The sequence below is a fragment of the Vipera berus genome (genome assembly GCF_964194415.1).
Source record: "Vipera berus genome assembly, chromosome: 1".
Lineage (NCBI taxonomy): Eukaryota > Metazoa > Chordata > Lepidosauria > Squamata > Viperidae > Vipera > Vipera berus.
The window spans coordinates 285,885,976-285,901,549 of NC_138202.1; the positions used below are offsets into that span (position 1 = coordinate 285,885,976).

At 38.9% G+C, this 15,574-nt stretch overlaps 1 protein-coding gene across 1 annotated transcript in view; it reads right to left on the reverse strand.

The window, feature by feature from the left end:
• Positions 1–474: 474 nt before the first annotated feature.
• Positions 475–15,574, reverse strand: part of EGLN1 (egl-9 family hypoxia inducible factor 1) — a 29,531-nt gene continuing 14,431 nt past the window's right edge. The window contains exons 3-5 of the mRNA XM_081315290.1: positions 11,789–11,925; positions 10,786–10,853; positions 475–7,385 (exon numbers count right to left, since the gene is read on the reverse strand). Coding sequence (XP_081171416.1) covers positions 7,321–7,385; positions 10,786–10,853; positions 11,789–11,925 — 270 coding nt within the window. The 3' untranslated portion in view covers positions 475–7,320. The remainder of the gene's footprint in view (positions 7,386–10,785; positions 10,854–11,788; positions 11,926–15,574) is intronic.

Consider the following 15,574-nt stretch of genomic DNA (forward strand, 5'->3'; position numbering starts at 1 on the left):
TCTGGTACTCCTATCTCTTTAAGAACTGGCCACAGTTTGTTGTGATCCACACAATCAAATGCTTTAGCATAGTCAATGAAGCAGGAGTAGATGTTTTTCTGGAACTCCCTAGCTTTCTCCATGATCCAGTGTATGTTGGCAATTTGATCTCTAGTTCCTCTGCCTCTTTGAAATCCTGCCTGTACTTCTGGCAGTTCTCGATCCACATACTGCTGAAGTCTAGCTTGTAGGATTTTAAGCATAACTTTACTAGCATGTGAAATGAGTGCAATGGTGCGATAGTTTGAACATTCAAACTATCTTCTTTGGAATTGGAATGTAAACTGATCTTTTCCAATCCTGTGGCCACTGTTGAGTTTTCCAAATTTGCTTGCAAATTTGAGTGTAGCACTTTTACTGCATCGTCTTTTAAGATTTTGAATAGCTCAGTTGGAATACTGTCACCTCCACTAGCTTTGTTGTGGCTCAGCTTTCCTAAGGCCCACTTCACTTCACATTCTAGGATGTCTGGCTCGAGGTCAGTGACCACCTTATTGTGGTTATCAGGGACGTTAAGCTCGTTCTTGTATAGTTCTTCTGTGTAATTTTTCCACCCTCTGTTAGGTCCCTGCCATTTTGATCCTTTTGCATGAAACGTTCCCTTCCTCTCCAATTTTCTTGAAGAGATCTCTGGTCTTCCCTATTCTATTGTTTTCTTCTAATTATTTGCACTGTTAATTTAAAAAGACATTCATATCTCTTCTAGCTATTTTCTGGAATTCTCCATTCAGTTGGGTGTATCTTTCTTTTTCTCCCTTGCCTTTTGCTTCCCTCCTTTCCTCAGCTACAGTATTTGCAAAGCTTCCTCAGACAGCCATTTTGCTTTCTTGCATTTCTTTTTCTCTGGGATGGTTTTAGTTGCTACCTCTTGTACAATGTTGCAAACCTCCGTCCATAATTCTTCAGGCACTCTGCCTATGAGATCTAATTCCTTAAATCTATTTCTCACCTCTACTGCATATTCTTCAGGGATATGATTTAGTTCATACCTAAGTGGCCTTGTGCTTTTCCCTACTTTCTTCAGTTTAAGCCTAAATTTTGCAACGAGAAGCTCGTGGTCTGAGCCACAGTCAGCTCCTGGTCTTGGTTTTACTGACTGTATAGAGCTTCTCCATCTTTGGCTGCAAAGCACAGTCAATCTGATTTCTGTGTTGACTGTCTGGTGATGTCCATGTGTACAGCCGTCTCTTGGGTTGTTGGAAAAGTGTTTGCTATGACCATTGTATTCTCTTGACAAAATTCTGTCAGCCTGTGCCCTGCTTCATTTTGTACTCCAAGGCCCAACTTGCCTGTTATTCCGGTTTAAAATAATATAAGCTCAACTAAAACATAAACTACAGTTGTTTGAAAAGTGCATCAAACCAATGTAGTGAAAAGACAGACTGTAAAATACATTTCCATTTAACAATATGGAAAAACAAGCAGAAAATTTGCCAAAACAAATGTAAGTTGACAATTATTGTGTTCACGCATTATGGATTATACTGTATTAAACAAGCTACATTTTGGCTGGATTCAGATAATACATCAAAACTACTCTGTACAAAGAAACAAAACTTTAGGGTATTAACAGCAGACGTATAGATACAAGAAACAGGTTTGCTCCCAAAGCTGATTGAATTATGGCAACAGATATAGGAACAAAAAAAGTTAAAAGATTCACTAGATACAAAAAAGAGGGATGACGTAAAAACTTTGCATTAGAATATTGAGGTAAATAGAATATGAAGCAACTTTTAGAAGAAAAATATGAAGAAAAATGTAAAGGAAACCATGATTATAATCACAGGCATCCATGAAGGGGCCAACATAGAATGAAGGATACTGCTAAGCTTGTAAGCCGCCCTGAGTCTTCGGAGAAGGGCGGGATATAAATGGAATTAAAATAAAAATAAATAAAATAAAAATGTGTCATGATGCAAAATCTACAACTTATGTGCTTGCATTAGACTGATACAAACATGTAAGGATGGAGTTTGCCTCATGACATCATGTGAGACAAATAATTGTTCTATTATAATCTGTACATTATGTTCTATGCCTTCTGGGTAATGCAGCTTGAGCATAATTACAGAGTCTAGATGGTATCCATCTGAATTCAATTGACATTGCTAATTAACAAACGCTTGCTCCTGGGGAGGAAAGCCATGGCAAATCTAGACAGCACACTAAAAAGCAGAGACATCACCCTGTCAACAAAAGTGCGTATAGTCAAGGCTATGGTCTTCCCAGTTGCAATGTATGGCAGTGAAAGTTGGACCATAAGAAAGGCTGAGCGCCAAAGAATTGAGGCCTTTGAACTATGGTGCTGGAGAAGACTCCTGCGAGTCCCTTGGACTGCAAGGCGATCAAACCGGTCAGTCCTAGAGGAGATAAACCCTGACTGCTCTTTAGAAGGCCAGATCCTGAAGCTAAAACTCAAATACTTGGCCACCTAATGAGAAGGAAGGACTCACTGGAGAAGAGCCTAATGCTGGGAAAGATCGAGGGCAATAGAAGAAGGGGACGACAGAGAATGAGGTGGCTGGATGGAGTCACTGAAGCTGTAGGCGTGAGCTTAAATGGACTCCAGAAGATGGTAGAGGACAGGAAGGCCTGGAGGAACATTGTCCATAGGGTCGCGATGGGTCGGACACGACTTCGCAGCTAACAACAACAACAATTAACAAAAATATATAAAACAAGCATAGAACAAGACATACGTGACTTATTCAAGTAACTGATCAAATTTATTCATTTTTTTATTTTATTTATTTATTTGATTTTATATACCACCCTATTCCCGAAGGACTCAGGGCGGTTTACAGGGCGAGTTAAAACAATACAAATAAGTACACTTTAAAATAGAATTAAATAAGATAAAATAATAAAATAATAAAAATAATATTTTTATTGTAACCAACTGTGTAGACATTGTTATGAAGAATCTCCAGATTTACTATACTGCATAACAAGAATGTCACATTATTTACATTTAAAAGGCAATTTGTTGTCAAGCAATGTATATATATCGTAGCCCAAAAGGCTGATAGTTTACATTTTTGTACTGTAGTTTTTTCTAAACTGCATTGTATTTTACTGTTATTTTTATATGTATGGTTACTTGTATACTCTTATAGAGAGGTCTCCCTAAATATTAGAAATAATAAAAGTACATCAGAACGTAAACTAAGGCTCTTGCATTTATTTATGTGTTGTAGAAAGACATTTGCTTATTGTTTTGACTTAAAACTTATTCAATTAAAAACACATTTGTAGTAAAAAGATGGTCAGAAAATTAAATTTCTCAAAACAAAGTTTCTTCTAACAATGCAAAAAACAAAGTGAACTACTGATTTTATTTAAAGATGGTTTGAACCATCTGAAGATCTCTAACCAATTTAAAAATAACTCATAATCTGAAACCAGTGCTTTATGTAGGCAATTAAAAGTGAATCCTTCTAGTGTCTTCTGACAAGTGTACGTATACAAGTGTATGTATATATGTAATTGTCCCTTCCCTGGGAGATGACTAGCCTTGAAATGTATCCAGATAGCACATTTTGCTTTTTGTGGATTAGAATAGTGCATTTCAACCTGTGGTATGTCAGCACCTGGCAGGTGGTATGCATAAGACAGGTTGAAAAGCACTGTAAAAAAAAGTGTAAAAGTGTAGTGGGGGAGATGAGCTGAAACACAGCAACACTGCACAGGCCTGTGGGTGAGTCAGCTGGAGCTACAGTATTGCTGGGGCTCAGCTGACTGCCCAGGATTGGCACATGGTTCCAGCTGATTGGCGCTTCCAGGAGCAGCACACAGCCTTGGGGAGACAGCTGGAGTTGTACCGAAGAGGAAGGGGGGGGGGGAGAGGATATAAAAAGAGGTGGTTTTGGTGGGAAAAGGAGAGAAAAAAAGACGATGGGGAAAAAGAAGGGGATGGAGAAAGAGACAGGTTTCTTTGAGACAAGCAGAGGGAGAGAAGGGGATAGAACAGTGCAAAGATTAATTTGAAAGAAACAGGCAGAAGTTCATTAAAAGTGTGGTAAGTGGGTGTACAGATAGTCCTCAACCTACGACCACAACTGAGCCCAAAATTTATGTTGCTAAGTGAGAAATTTGTTAAATGAGTTTTGTCCTATTTTATGGCTTTTCTTGCCACATTCGTTAAGTGAATCATTGCAGCTGTTAAATTAGTAACGTGGTTGTTAAGCGAATCTGGTTTCCCCATTGATTTTGCTTGTCAGAAGGTTGCAAAAGGGGATCACATGACCCTGAAACATTGTGATCATCATAGACATGAATCAGTTGCCAAGCATCCGAATGTAAATCATGTGACCCTGGGGGGGGCTGCAATGGTCATAAGTATGAAACATGATCATAAGTCACTTTTTCCAGTGCTGCTGTAACTTCGAAGTCACTAAGCGAACCATTGTAAGTCGAGGACTACTTATATTTTATAACTTTTTTCCTTTGGGGGGGTTTCATCACGTTTTTGACACCATGCTAGCTGAGTGGTGGTACTCAAATATTGCCATAACCTAAAGGTGGTACAATCTGTAAAAAGGTCGAAAAGCCCTGGATTAGAAGACACAAGGGCAGGATTGTGAATCTCTGAATTGAGTTTGTGTGGATATACTCAGAATACCTCTCTACGACTCTCAATCAAGAACTGTGTTTACAGCAAGGGAGGCACTAAGGTAGTAAGAGATAAAATGTTTATCATCATAGTGTTGACTTACTAACAGGCCACAGCACTTTTCTCCCTCTGCTTATTTTCCCTCAGCAGCCTCACTTTTAAAAACAATCACAGCTAGATTAGATAATTAAAAACAGGGTTTATAAATAAAGCTAACAGACTTTGGGCTACAGTTACAGTGTCACTGCCTGCTAAAAACAGGCACACACACGCGCACTCACAGTTTATCAGATTACAAATCAGTGGCTGTGGCATAGGCTTTAAAAGAGTTACATAATTACAAAATAACCACATTGTTTCAAGAACTTTTATAATCTTTTAATTAGATTAGCTTTACAAGCAACTCCAGAGCTCTTTCAGGAAGGAACACCGATTTTCAAAAGTTACATGACTTTGTAATAAATCTGCAAATGAATCCTGCATTTCTTTGCCTGCTAGATAAAAGTCTTGTTTTACAGCTGGCTAATGTCATGAAATAAAAATAGCATCATGAAGCTTTATCTTTAACCAGGACTAAATAGAAATACAGGCCATAGGACAGTCGGAAACAGGTTTCTATTTGGTGATGCCCCAGGCTGAAAATTTAACTGACGTGAACTGTTTTCAAATGGGCATCAGAGGCCCCGGTTTGGTAAATTTTGTAAATAATGAAGATATTAAAGAGATCATATATCTCCCCAGCAAGCGCAAACGTAAGATGCTGATACCTTTGAATAATGGGACAACAAAGTAAAGTCTTAGGTTTGCATTTTAACACATTAAACATAATACAAAAGCAGTTAAAAGTTAGATTTACTAGACCTAAACTGTGCATTGCGCTGCAGACCAGTCAGTAAAGAATTTACACTCCTTGGCCAGGCTTCCAGAGGCACTTAAAAAATGTGTTTTCTTCTGATTTACCAGGATGGAGAGAAAAGTTAAACTATTGCAAGTTTGACAGCTAGTAAGTAATTTTTGGAGAAGGGAACAGAAGGGAACAACAACAAAAAAACACCCAGATTTTTTTTGTAACTTTCCCCAGCATGTTATTATAATGTTGAATTTTCTCCCTTCTGTCAATGGTCGTTAAGCACGATCCTTGTTGTTTTTCATGTTTTACATGAATAGTAAGTTTTTTTTAAATAAAAATTACCGAGCTTTCCATAGAAAAGGACTTTTAAGAATACAAACTATACAGATGTTAAGTTGTATACAGAGAAACATTTCTGTACACTTACTTTATTTTGATTAAGTGAGGCAAAAAAGGGATTGGTGATGCTATCGGTAAGGCTGGGAGAATTTAAAAGCTTCCCCCTTCAGGGAAATCACATTTCAGCAGAAAACTAAAATAAATTTCACATAGCTGGTAAATGAATGTTACTGTTCCTCACTGTTATTTTTCCAGAAACATCAGACCATTGTAAAAATTTCTCCACAGTATGAAATCCTTCACATATTAAGCCTGCAGTGATGCACTTCAGTCTTAATGTATTTAATCTACCCCTGACACTATGTAAGAGGATCAAGGGGCAAACAGTAAATGATGGGGGATGATAATGTTTTGAGAGAAAACGTTATCTCTGATTTTAACTCACACAAATGAGAGAAAGCTTTGAAATGAGTTAAGACAGATCTCCCATCGAAGTAATAGATGGGGGTGTTGCTTCATCTAAAAGCCTAGAAAAGCCCTTTCCGTTTAGGTATTGAATGATATCTGTGGACAGAATCCACCTAGTAATTCATCTGCAGAAGTTGCACAAGAGCCCAGCTTTTCTTTGAAGAACTGCGTTTCCATCAAATGGGTTCACAGATTGAAGTTCCCAGTGGAGTACACCCATAGCGTTCAACACTATGACAGTACAGATAGTGTGAAGTTCACTTAGTGGCCAGCCAGTCACTTAGAAAAACCCAAATGAAACAGATTAAAAAATGGTTACTTTCTGGATTCGGTAAGTTAAGCCATAAGTAACTGACAGAAAGACAGGCATCTTTTTCATGTTGCTTAAGTTTCAGAGAGAACACAATACAATCAATCAAATCAGTATAAGATATGAAAAAATGGGTTCTTAGATGATTATTAAAGTGCTCCTTTTTAGATTTTAGGTAAAAAGACAATCATTTACTGGCATTTCATTTATTTAAATTAAGTTTTATGTGGTAGAATAATGGGGAAAATAGCAGATTTACAAAAATAGATAAATGCTACTTTGGACAATGTTTTGTTCAATTTTGATCACTGAGCCTAGTCATACAAAATTATTTAAACTCCATATTTATCACTTTTTTAAAGAGTAAGATGAACAGCTCTGAACTGAATGTCAAAAGATGAATGATAGAAAATCTCTACTGTTGGGCACTTCATGTGTAAACTGTTTCTTGTCAATGCTTATCTTTACATTAGCAGTCACAGGACTGGAGTCATAGTCGTGGAGTTACAATGCTTCAGCAGTTAAAATGCCATTTGATGCAATATTGAAACCCATTGTTTACTGATTCAAAATCCTGATTTGGTGTTGATTTTCTTTTTATTATTATTCACATTCAAAAGTTAATAGATCACCAAAGTTTGATGAAGGTGAGGTGAAAAGAGCCAGGATGTAGAGGAGGGAACTGTAAGACCAAAGGCTTTACAAATGTTCTTTTCCATTTGAATCCAAAGGTTTATTTAGTTCAACCCTCACACCTTTTTCACCTGCAAAAAAGGGAGGATATTAATATGGAGAGATGGTAGTGATACATGGATTGAAAATAAGTTATAATTTTCCTTTTATTAAACTTTAAAACAAAATATAATACATATTTTTAGAACTTCACAATTAATGCCTGTTTAAAACCAAGTTAAATATTAATTCACTATTAAAATAATTATTAACTAACAGGACATACTGAATTATACAAAGCTAATGACTGAATTTGGGGAAAAAAACCCAGCATCAAGGCACATCTTTGCACTTGGCTTTCGAGTGTTAAAACAATTATTATTTTGTTATACTTAACACAGCATCTTAGTTTCATTTTTACGTTATTTATTTATTCATCAAATGTATACGGCCACCCATCTCACAAAAAAGTCCCTTTACTGGTTAGTCCTCAACTTACAACCATGTTTGAGCCCACAATTAGTCCTTGAAGTGGGTGACACAGCAGAGAAATCTGCCTCCTGAGTCCCATCAAATGTAGTTAGTTCCCTGACAGGACTGCTCTATTCAGCTGGAACCAATAGGACAGGCAGATATAATTGGGGAGAAGTGGTGCCTCGAATAATCTGGCCCATGTAGGGCTTTACAAGTTAAAAAAACAGCACCTTGAACTGAAACTTAAAAAACAAACTGGTAACCAGGGTTGTAATGCGTGTTGTCTAGAGCAGTGTTTCCCAACCTTGGTCACTTGAAAATGTGTGGACTTCAACTCCCAGAATTCCCTAGTCAGCTATGCTGAGTGGGGAATTCTGGGAGTTGAAGTCCACACATCTTCAAGTGGCCAAGGTTGGGAAACACTGGTCTAGAGACACATATAACTGCAAGTGCCACTGCATTTCATACCAGTTGAAGTTAAAGGTTTATGGTTTTAATTCTAATTTAACTTCTGTGGACCTCACTCCACATTTAAGAGGTCCCTAAGGGGGAGTGTGTAAGTGCACTGACGTGCCTAGCTTGTCTGTCACATTTTGATTTTCTTATTTGCTTTGTTCAAATTTGTAATTTTCATTTAAACAAACAAACAAACAAACAAAGTAAGTAAGTTTCCAGATATTCTTCAAGGGCAGTCCCACATAGAGTGCATTTCAGTAGTCTAATCAGGTGATTAGGGCATCAGTGACTGTGAACAGAGCTGATGGAAATGAGCACATCTGGCACAGAATACGAAATTGTGCAAAGGCCCTCTTAGCCATCACACTCACCTGCTATTTAAGCAGGAGTTGTGAGTTCAGGAGGATCCCAGGTAGCACACCAGATCTGTTAGGGGGGCAACCCCATCTCAGCACTGAAGTTCGCATAGTCCTAGATCTGGCAACCCCTCAAACCCAACACCAGGGTTCAACTGAAGCCTATCGTTCCCCATCCAGACCCTCACAGCCTCTAAACACCAAGGGAAGACATCCAGGACATTGCTTAATTCACCAGGGGTAAAGATGTATAATTGGGTATCACCAGCATACCGATAACACCCCATCCCATGGTGATGGATAAGCTCACGTAGCGATCTTAACTAGATGCTGAATAGGGCACTGAACCCTTTGGCACCCCATAGAGTAAGGGCTAAGGCAAAGATTCCCCCTCCAACACCCACTGACTAGAATCAATCCAGAGAAAGGTGAATCAGCACAACACAGTGCCACCCACCCAGCATCCTGACTGTTCCTGTTGCTTGTTGAGTTATACAAGTAGACCTCGAGTTATGAGGGGTTTTAATTTTTAATTAATGGGGTTTTAGTTAAGTTCAGGGATTAATTTAATCTTAGTTTTAATCGTTTTTAATTGTATATGATGTATTTTAACTTTTAATTTTCCCTGTAAACCGCCCTGAGTCCTACGGGAATAGGGCGGTATATAAATTTAAATATAAATATAAATAAATGAGTGTAATGGAGCCTGCCCATTCCACTCGTAACTGACAAACCTGTGGAGTGAATCTCATACCTCGAACAAGATCACTCCCTTGCTCGTTAAAACGCACACAGCTCATTAAGTGAACAAGAGGTATCTCAGGTGGGGAAGCCACTGGGGGGGCCTAGTGATGGAACAGGCCCCTAAGACCTCCCCAACCCACTAAGATACCTCATACTTCCCCCTCCCTTCCTGCCGCACCAGACCTGGAAAAGATCCATCTCCTCTCTGCCACGGTTCCTGCTGCCGCCTGGATCTGAGGTTGGGGAACGCTTCCATGCCCCCTCCCTGCCACCTGGAAATGGGCTGCTGGAGGGATACATAAGTGTTCCCCAGCCTCAGATCCAGGCGGCAGCAGCCTGGAAAAGGCCTCCAGAGCCTCGATCCGGCCTCCAGAGGCACATGGAAGCGTCCCCCTCTGTTGCAGTGAACAGAGGCCTAAAGTACCATGAGATCATGCAAGATCAGTAGCGTGGGATCTTGCATGATCTTGGAGTCACTTTAGGCCTCCATTCTCTACAAACGCACCGAAGGCCTGGAGCAGCCAAGAAAGCAAAGGATCTCGATCTTTGCCGGGTGAGTACTGAAGGCCTGGTGCCTAGGGAGACCCGGGGCGGGGGTGGGGGAGGGAGGGAATAACCAGGGTGAATATTGCAGAGCCTTTGCGGTCGCTCGTAAGGGCGAATGACTGCCGTGGTGCTGCAATATTCGTAATTTCGGGAGTTGCTCGTAAGCACTAGGGGGTGCTCATCACTTAACTTCGAATGAGCGTTAAGTGAATGCTCCTAACTCAGGGATTACCTATATTCTCCTTTTTATTCAGGAAGACAAGAGTGCTCCCTCTTCCTTCCCCCCCCCCACAGCAACCATGTACGGTAAATTGGATCATCATTCACTGAATCTCCCACTGAGGGGCTATTTGAATTTGGATCTCCCTATTTTAATGGCTGATTCTGTTTTAAAATAGTTGGAATTATTTGGTTCCATATTTTGTACAGTTAGCTGTCTCAAGCAATTTTTGCAGAAAAATAGGACATAAAACAAACAGGTTACTAAACAAACTAAGACTGTTAATTCTGACAATGCAGATCCTTTGATGGACAGTCAGCAAGTAGAAGCAAAATTTCAGGACATTTCAAAGAATCAAGCAAATAGATCCTCATCTTTTAGAAACTATGCAATGTGCCTATTCAAAGGCTACATACTTCCCCCAATTCACTCTTAATTCTTACACAGGAAAAGTAATCTAACACAATATATAATCCTATTTTTGCCAAAGTAGTCAGTTTTAGTAAACTATCCCCCTAGAGTGGCTAGTGCTTGACATTTTAATACAGTGACAGTAAATCAATTTCTATGCTCTAGATAACAGCGTAATTTTGATTAGTCATAGTTTTTAAAAATAATTTAGAATTATCCTACTAGACCAAATTCAAATAAGATATTTGTAAAACACCCAGTAAGAAAATATGGGAACTTACTTACCTGTTAAGTATTTTACTTTTGCACGGGCTCTTTCATCTGCATCAAAATACCACACTGTTATTGCGTACCTTTAAAATAACGAAAAAGATGAAGCAGTAATGGTACATTAAAATCATGTTTCTGTCAAGATTAGTTTAGATTATTTCTATTATACTTGAAAAGTACAATTCCAAAACATTTTATCAGTTTTATAGAATTATTTCCCCCTTAAATGGGGTCCATGAATATCATGATCTTTCAGTTTATATAAATTATTAGGGAACTAGGCAATTTTTAAAGTGAAGCTCAAGATACCTGCTATCTTAATCTCTCTAGAACCGAAACCTCTGTAATTTATGGAAATTCATTTTTAAATCAATATGAAAAGAAGAAATATTGAAGTATCTTCTGATTAATATGCTTCAAATTAATTTTACCAGTCTATTAATTCTTAATAAAACATTTGATGGATATTCCTAACTTACACCATGTAATGGTTTCTTAATTTTTCAATTTATAATTGAAATGGTTTATTTTTTGCCATAGCATTAATTAAAATAATACCATAATAAATTAAATTTATTTACTTTTTTTGCAATCCCTGAAAGAGTACAGGCCCAGCCCAAGAACAACATAGAACAATCCAGCCAAAGTTTATTTCTTTATTTTTACATTCAATATAATCACTAGACTTTTTCACTAAACCCAACTCCACTAAAACAAGATCCATTAAAGGTTCATTATTGCAAAATAGTAGTCCAAAATTCTAACTTTTTATTTATTATATATTCTACAGTACTTAAACTGATAGACTTTGACTCTGATGGCCCACAAATAGCAGCAGCAGGGTAGACCCCCAAATTGCAATAAATATTTTAAATGTGAAGAAAGTTTTGTTCATCTGTAACTTTCCAGATGTAATTAACACAATTAATAATAATTTTTGAAAGCTAAAACAAGTTTTTAACATTTCACACTCTGCCATGCTTCTTTAAAATCTGTATGTACGATTCATTCATCTCACCTTGTAGCAAATGCAGGCTGTACTTCATGAGGGTTACGGCGATCAGACCAGAAGAACAGCAGTCTATCAAATTTAGGTTCAATATCAGCAAACTGGGCTTTGCCTTCTGGGAATATTCGAAGAATACCCCCACTTACCTTGAAAAAAATTCAACAGGAATTCACAGTTTTAGTAGTTATCAGTTATTGTAAAATATTGTTATCTGCTACAATAGATAACAGCAATAATGGCAATACTTCCTAATATTCCAAAATTATTCAGGAGGAAGCATAAGTAATAGAAAATTACAGTTATAAAGGGCCATCAAACGAAGATGGTAGAAATTATCTTCTGGCTGTCTTTTCACAAACTTTCCAAAAGATTATTCTTCCTCTTCCTTCCCCTCCTCCCTTTCAACATATACACTGAACACCACAATTAAAGATATAACACATTTGGTATTTTATCATAAGTACCGTAGTTTCCGGCGTATAAGACGACTTTTTAACCCATGAAAATCTTCTCAAAAGTCAGGGGTCGTCTTATACCCCGGGTGCTGAAACTTTAGGGACAGGGCTGGCTGGAAAACCTGGAGCGGATCTCCCATTTAGTCTGCGCAGGGAAAGCGGGACCAATTGGAGAAGAAGCTGCAGTCTGTGATTTTTTACAGGCTGGGGTCTGGGCGTCTTTCCTTCTAAAGTTGAAGAGCAGCTGTAGTCTATCCCAACTTGAAAGGCAGGTGGGGAATGCCACAGCCAGAGCAGCTGCTTAGCTCTAAGGACACATTTGACTCAGGAACTGGGCGGGCTGGCTGGAAAACCTGGAGCGGATCTCCCATTTGGTCTTTTTTTTTAATCCCATTTATATCCCACCCTTCTCCGAAGACTCAGGGCGGCTTACAATTTAAAGCACAAATCAATGTGCTTAGCAATAGCCTTCATTCTATGTATATGCCTGCTTATTAGAGCTTTCACCCACCCCCCACAAGCAGCATTATTACAAAGTCAGCTTATTGCTCCCAACAATCTGAGTCCTCATTTTACCTACCTCGGAAGGATGGAAGGCTGAGTCAACCTTGAGCCTGGTGGGATGCGAACCTGCACTAATTGCAGGCAGCTGGTGTTACTTAAGGCTCTGCGCAGGGAAAGCTTTAGAGTGAATTAGGAAAAGTGAAAAAGTGAATTAGGAAAATAGGAAACGGTTGCTGGAATTGGGTATGTGTAGTTTAACGAAGAGAAGTGTGAGGGGTGACATGATAGCAGTGATCCAATATCTCAGGGGCTGCCACAAAGAAGAGGGAGCCAAGCTATTCTCCAAAGCACCTGAAAGCAGGACAAGAAGCAATGGATGGAAACTAGTCAAGGAGAGAAGCAACCTAGAACTAAGGAGAAACTTCCTGACAGTTAGAACAATTAACCAGTGGAACAACCTGCCTCCAGAAGTGGTGAATGTTCCAACACTGGAAGTTTTTAAGAAGAGACTGGACAGCCATTTGTCTGAAATGGTATAGGGTTTCCTGCCTTAGCAGAGGGTTGGACTAGATGACCTCCAAGGTCCCTTCCTCCTTCTTCTTCTTCTTCTTCTTCTTCCTCTTCCTCTTCTTCTTCTTCTTCTTCTTCTTCTTCTTCTTCTTCTTCTTCGTGTTATTATTATTATTATTAAAGTTTAATCCACTTGCACTGTTTTATGTTTACATGTTTGATGACAAACAGCCTTATGTTTATAAGTGACAGTTTTCCTACTAAGTACCTGCATGTCATAAGCATTTGAATTAAAATTACCATATTAAAATCAAATCTGATGTTTTTTAATTTTTATTTGGTGTGCGTTGGAAGAGGGGTAGTCTTATACGGCGAGTATAGCCCAAACCCTATAATTTAACAGGAAATGTAGGGGGTCGTCTTATACGCCCAGTCTTATATGCCGGAAAATACGGTACATTTATTACATTTTCATTTGAATTACTTTACCAACAACCACAAAACATGACGTTTATTGTCGTAAAAACATAATCTGAGGGTAGGAGAATTACTTAAGGCTAAAGGTCTCAGTTTACATAATAGAATTTTCAATATATTTTTCAAAAGTAGAACTCGATAACATTTTCGGTCCTAGACAGAATATATTTGCCCTGGAGACCCAGGCTTAGTTGCAAATGCAATCTTAAGAATAGGTATGCCAGGTATTCAAGGGTGTCAGTTAAAAAATTAGGGAAAACCATCTTATTTTTTATTATTATTATTATTATTACTATTATTATTATTATTATTATTATTATTATTATTATCATCATCATCATCAACAACAACAACAAAAATTGGAAGGGACCTTGGAGGTCATCTAGTCCAATCCCCTGCTCAGTCAGGAAACCCTATACCCGTGGTAGCAAGCCTATGGCACACGGGCCACAGTTGGCATGCAGTTGTCCCAGTTGTCCCTAGGCCTTTAGCTGGGTTTTATAATATCTTTTCGCTTTAGGCCTCTGCCACCATGTGCAAAAAAAAAAAGGTTCAATCAATCAATTTCAACTTCTCGTGGGGAAAAAAAGATCTCGCAAAGTTGGAATTGATTGAACTTTTTAGTCCCACCCTGTCTGCCGTTATCACCGCAGCCACGCCCAACCAATGGGCCACACCCACCCGGCACCTGACAATACATAAGTGAGTTTTGGGTTGCAGTTTGGGCACTTGGTCTCTAAAAGGTTCGCCATCACTGTCCTATACCATTTCAGACAAATGGCTCTCCAGTCTTTTCTTAAAAACTTCAGTGTTGGAGCATTCACAGCTTCTGGAGACAGGTTGTTCCACTGATTAACTGTTCTAACCGTCAGGAAATTTCTCATTAGTTCTAGGTTTCTGCTCTCTTTGGTTAGTTTCCATCCGTTGCTTCTTGTCCTGCCTTCAGGTGCTTTGGAGAATAGCTTAACTCCCTCTTCTTTGTGGTAGCCCCTCAGATATTGGAATACTGCTATCATGTCACCTCTCGTCCTTCTCTTCATTAAACTAGACACACCCAATTCCAGTAGCCGTTCCTTATATGTTTTAGCCTCCAGTCCCCTGATCATCTTTGTTGCTCTTCTCTGCACTTTCTAGAGTCTCAACATCTTTTTTTATATCGTGGTGACCAAAACTGGATGCAGTATTCCAAGTATGGCCTTACCAAGGCATTGTAAAGTGGTATTAATACTTCACATGATCTTAATTCTATTCCTCTGTTAATGCAGCCTAGCACTATGTTGGCTTTTCTGGCAGCTGCAGCACACTGCTGGCTCATATTGAAGTGATTGTCCACTAGGACTCCGAGATCCCTTTCACAGTTACTACTGTGAGCAAGGTACCACCTATACTATACCTGTGCATTTGGTTTTTCTTGCCTAAATGTAGAACCTTACTTTTTTCACCATTGAATTTCATTTTGTTAAATAGCGCCCAGTGTTCAAGTCTGTCCAGATCCTTCTCTATCTTAAGGCTATCTTCTGGAGTGTTGGCTATTCCTGCCAGCTTGGTGTTGTCTCAGATTTGATGAGTTCCCCATCTATCCCCTCATCCAAATAATTGATGAAGATGTTGAAGAGCACTGGGCCCAGAACAGAGCCTTGCGGCACCCCACTACACGCTTCCCCCCATGTAGATGCAGTTCCATTGAGGACCACATGCTGAGTATGGCCAGTCAGCCAGCTATGAATCCATCTGGTGGTGATGCTGTCTAACCCACATTTTTCTATCTTATCAAGTAGTAGGTTGTGTTCTACTTTATCAAATGCCTTACTGAAGTCCAAGTAAATTATATCCACAGCATTCCTCTTGT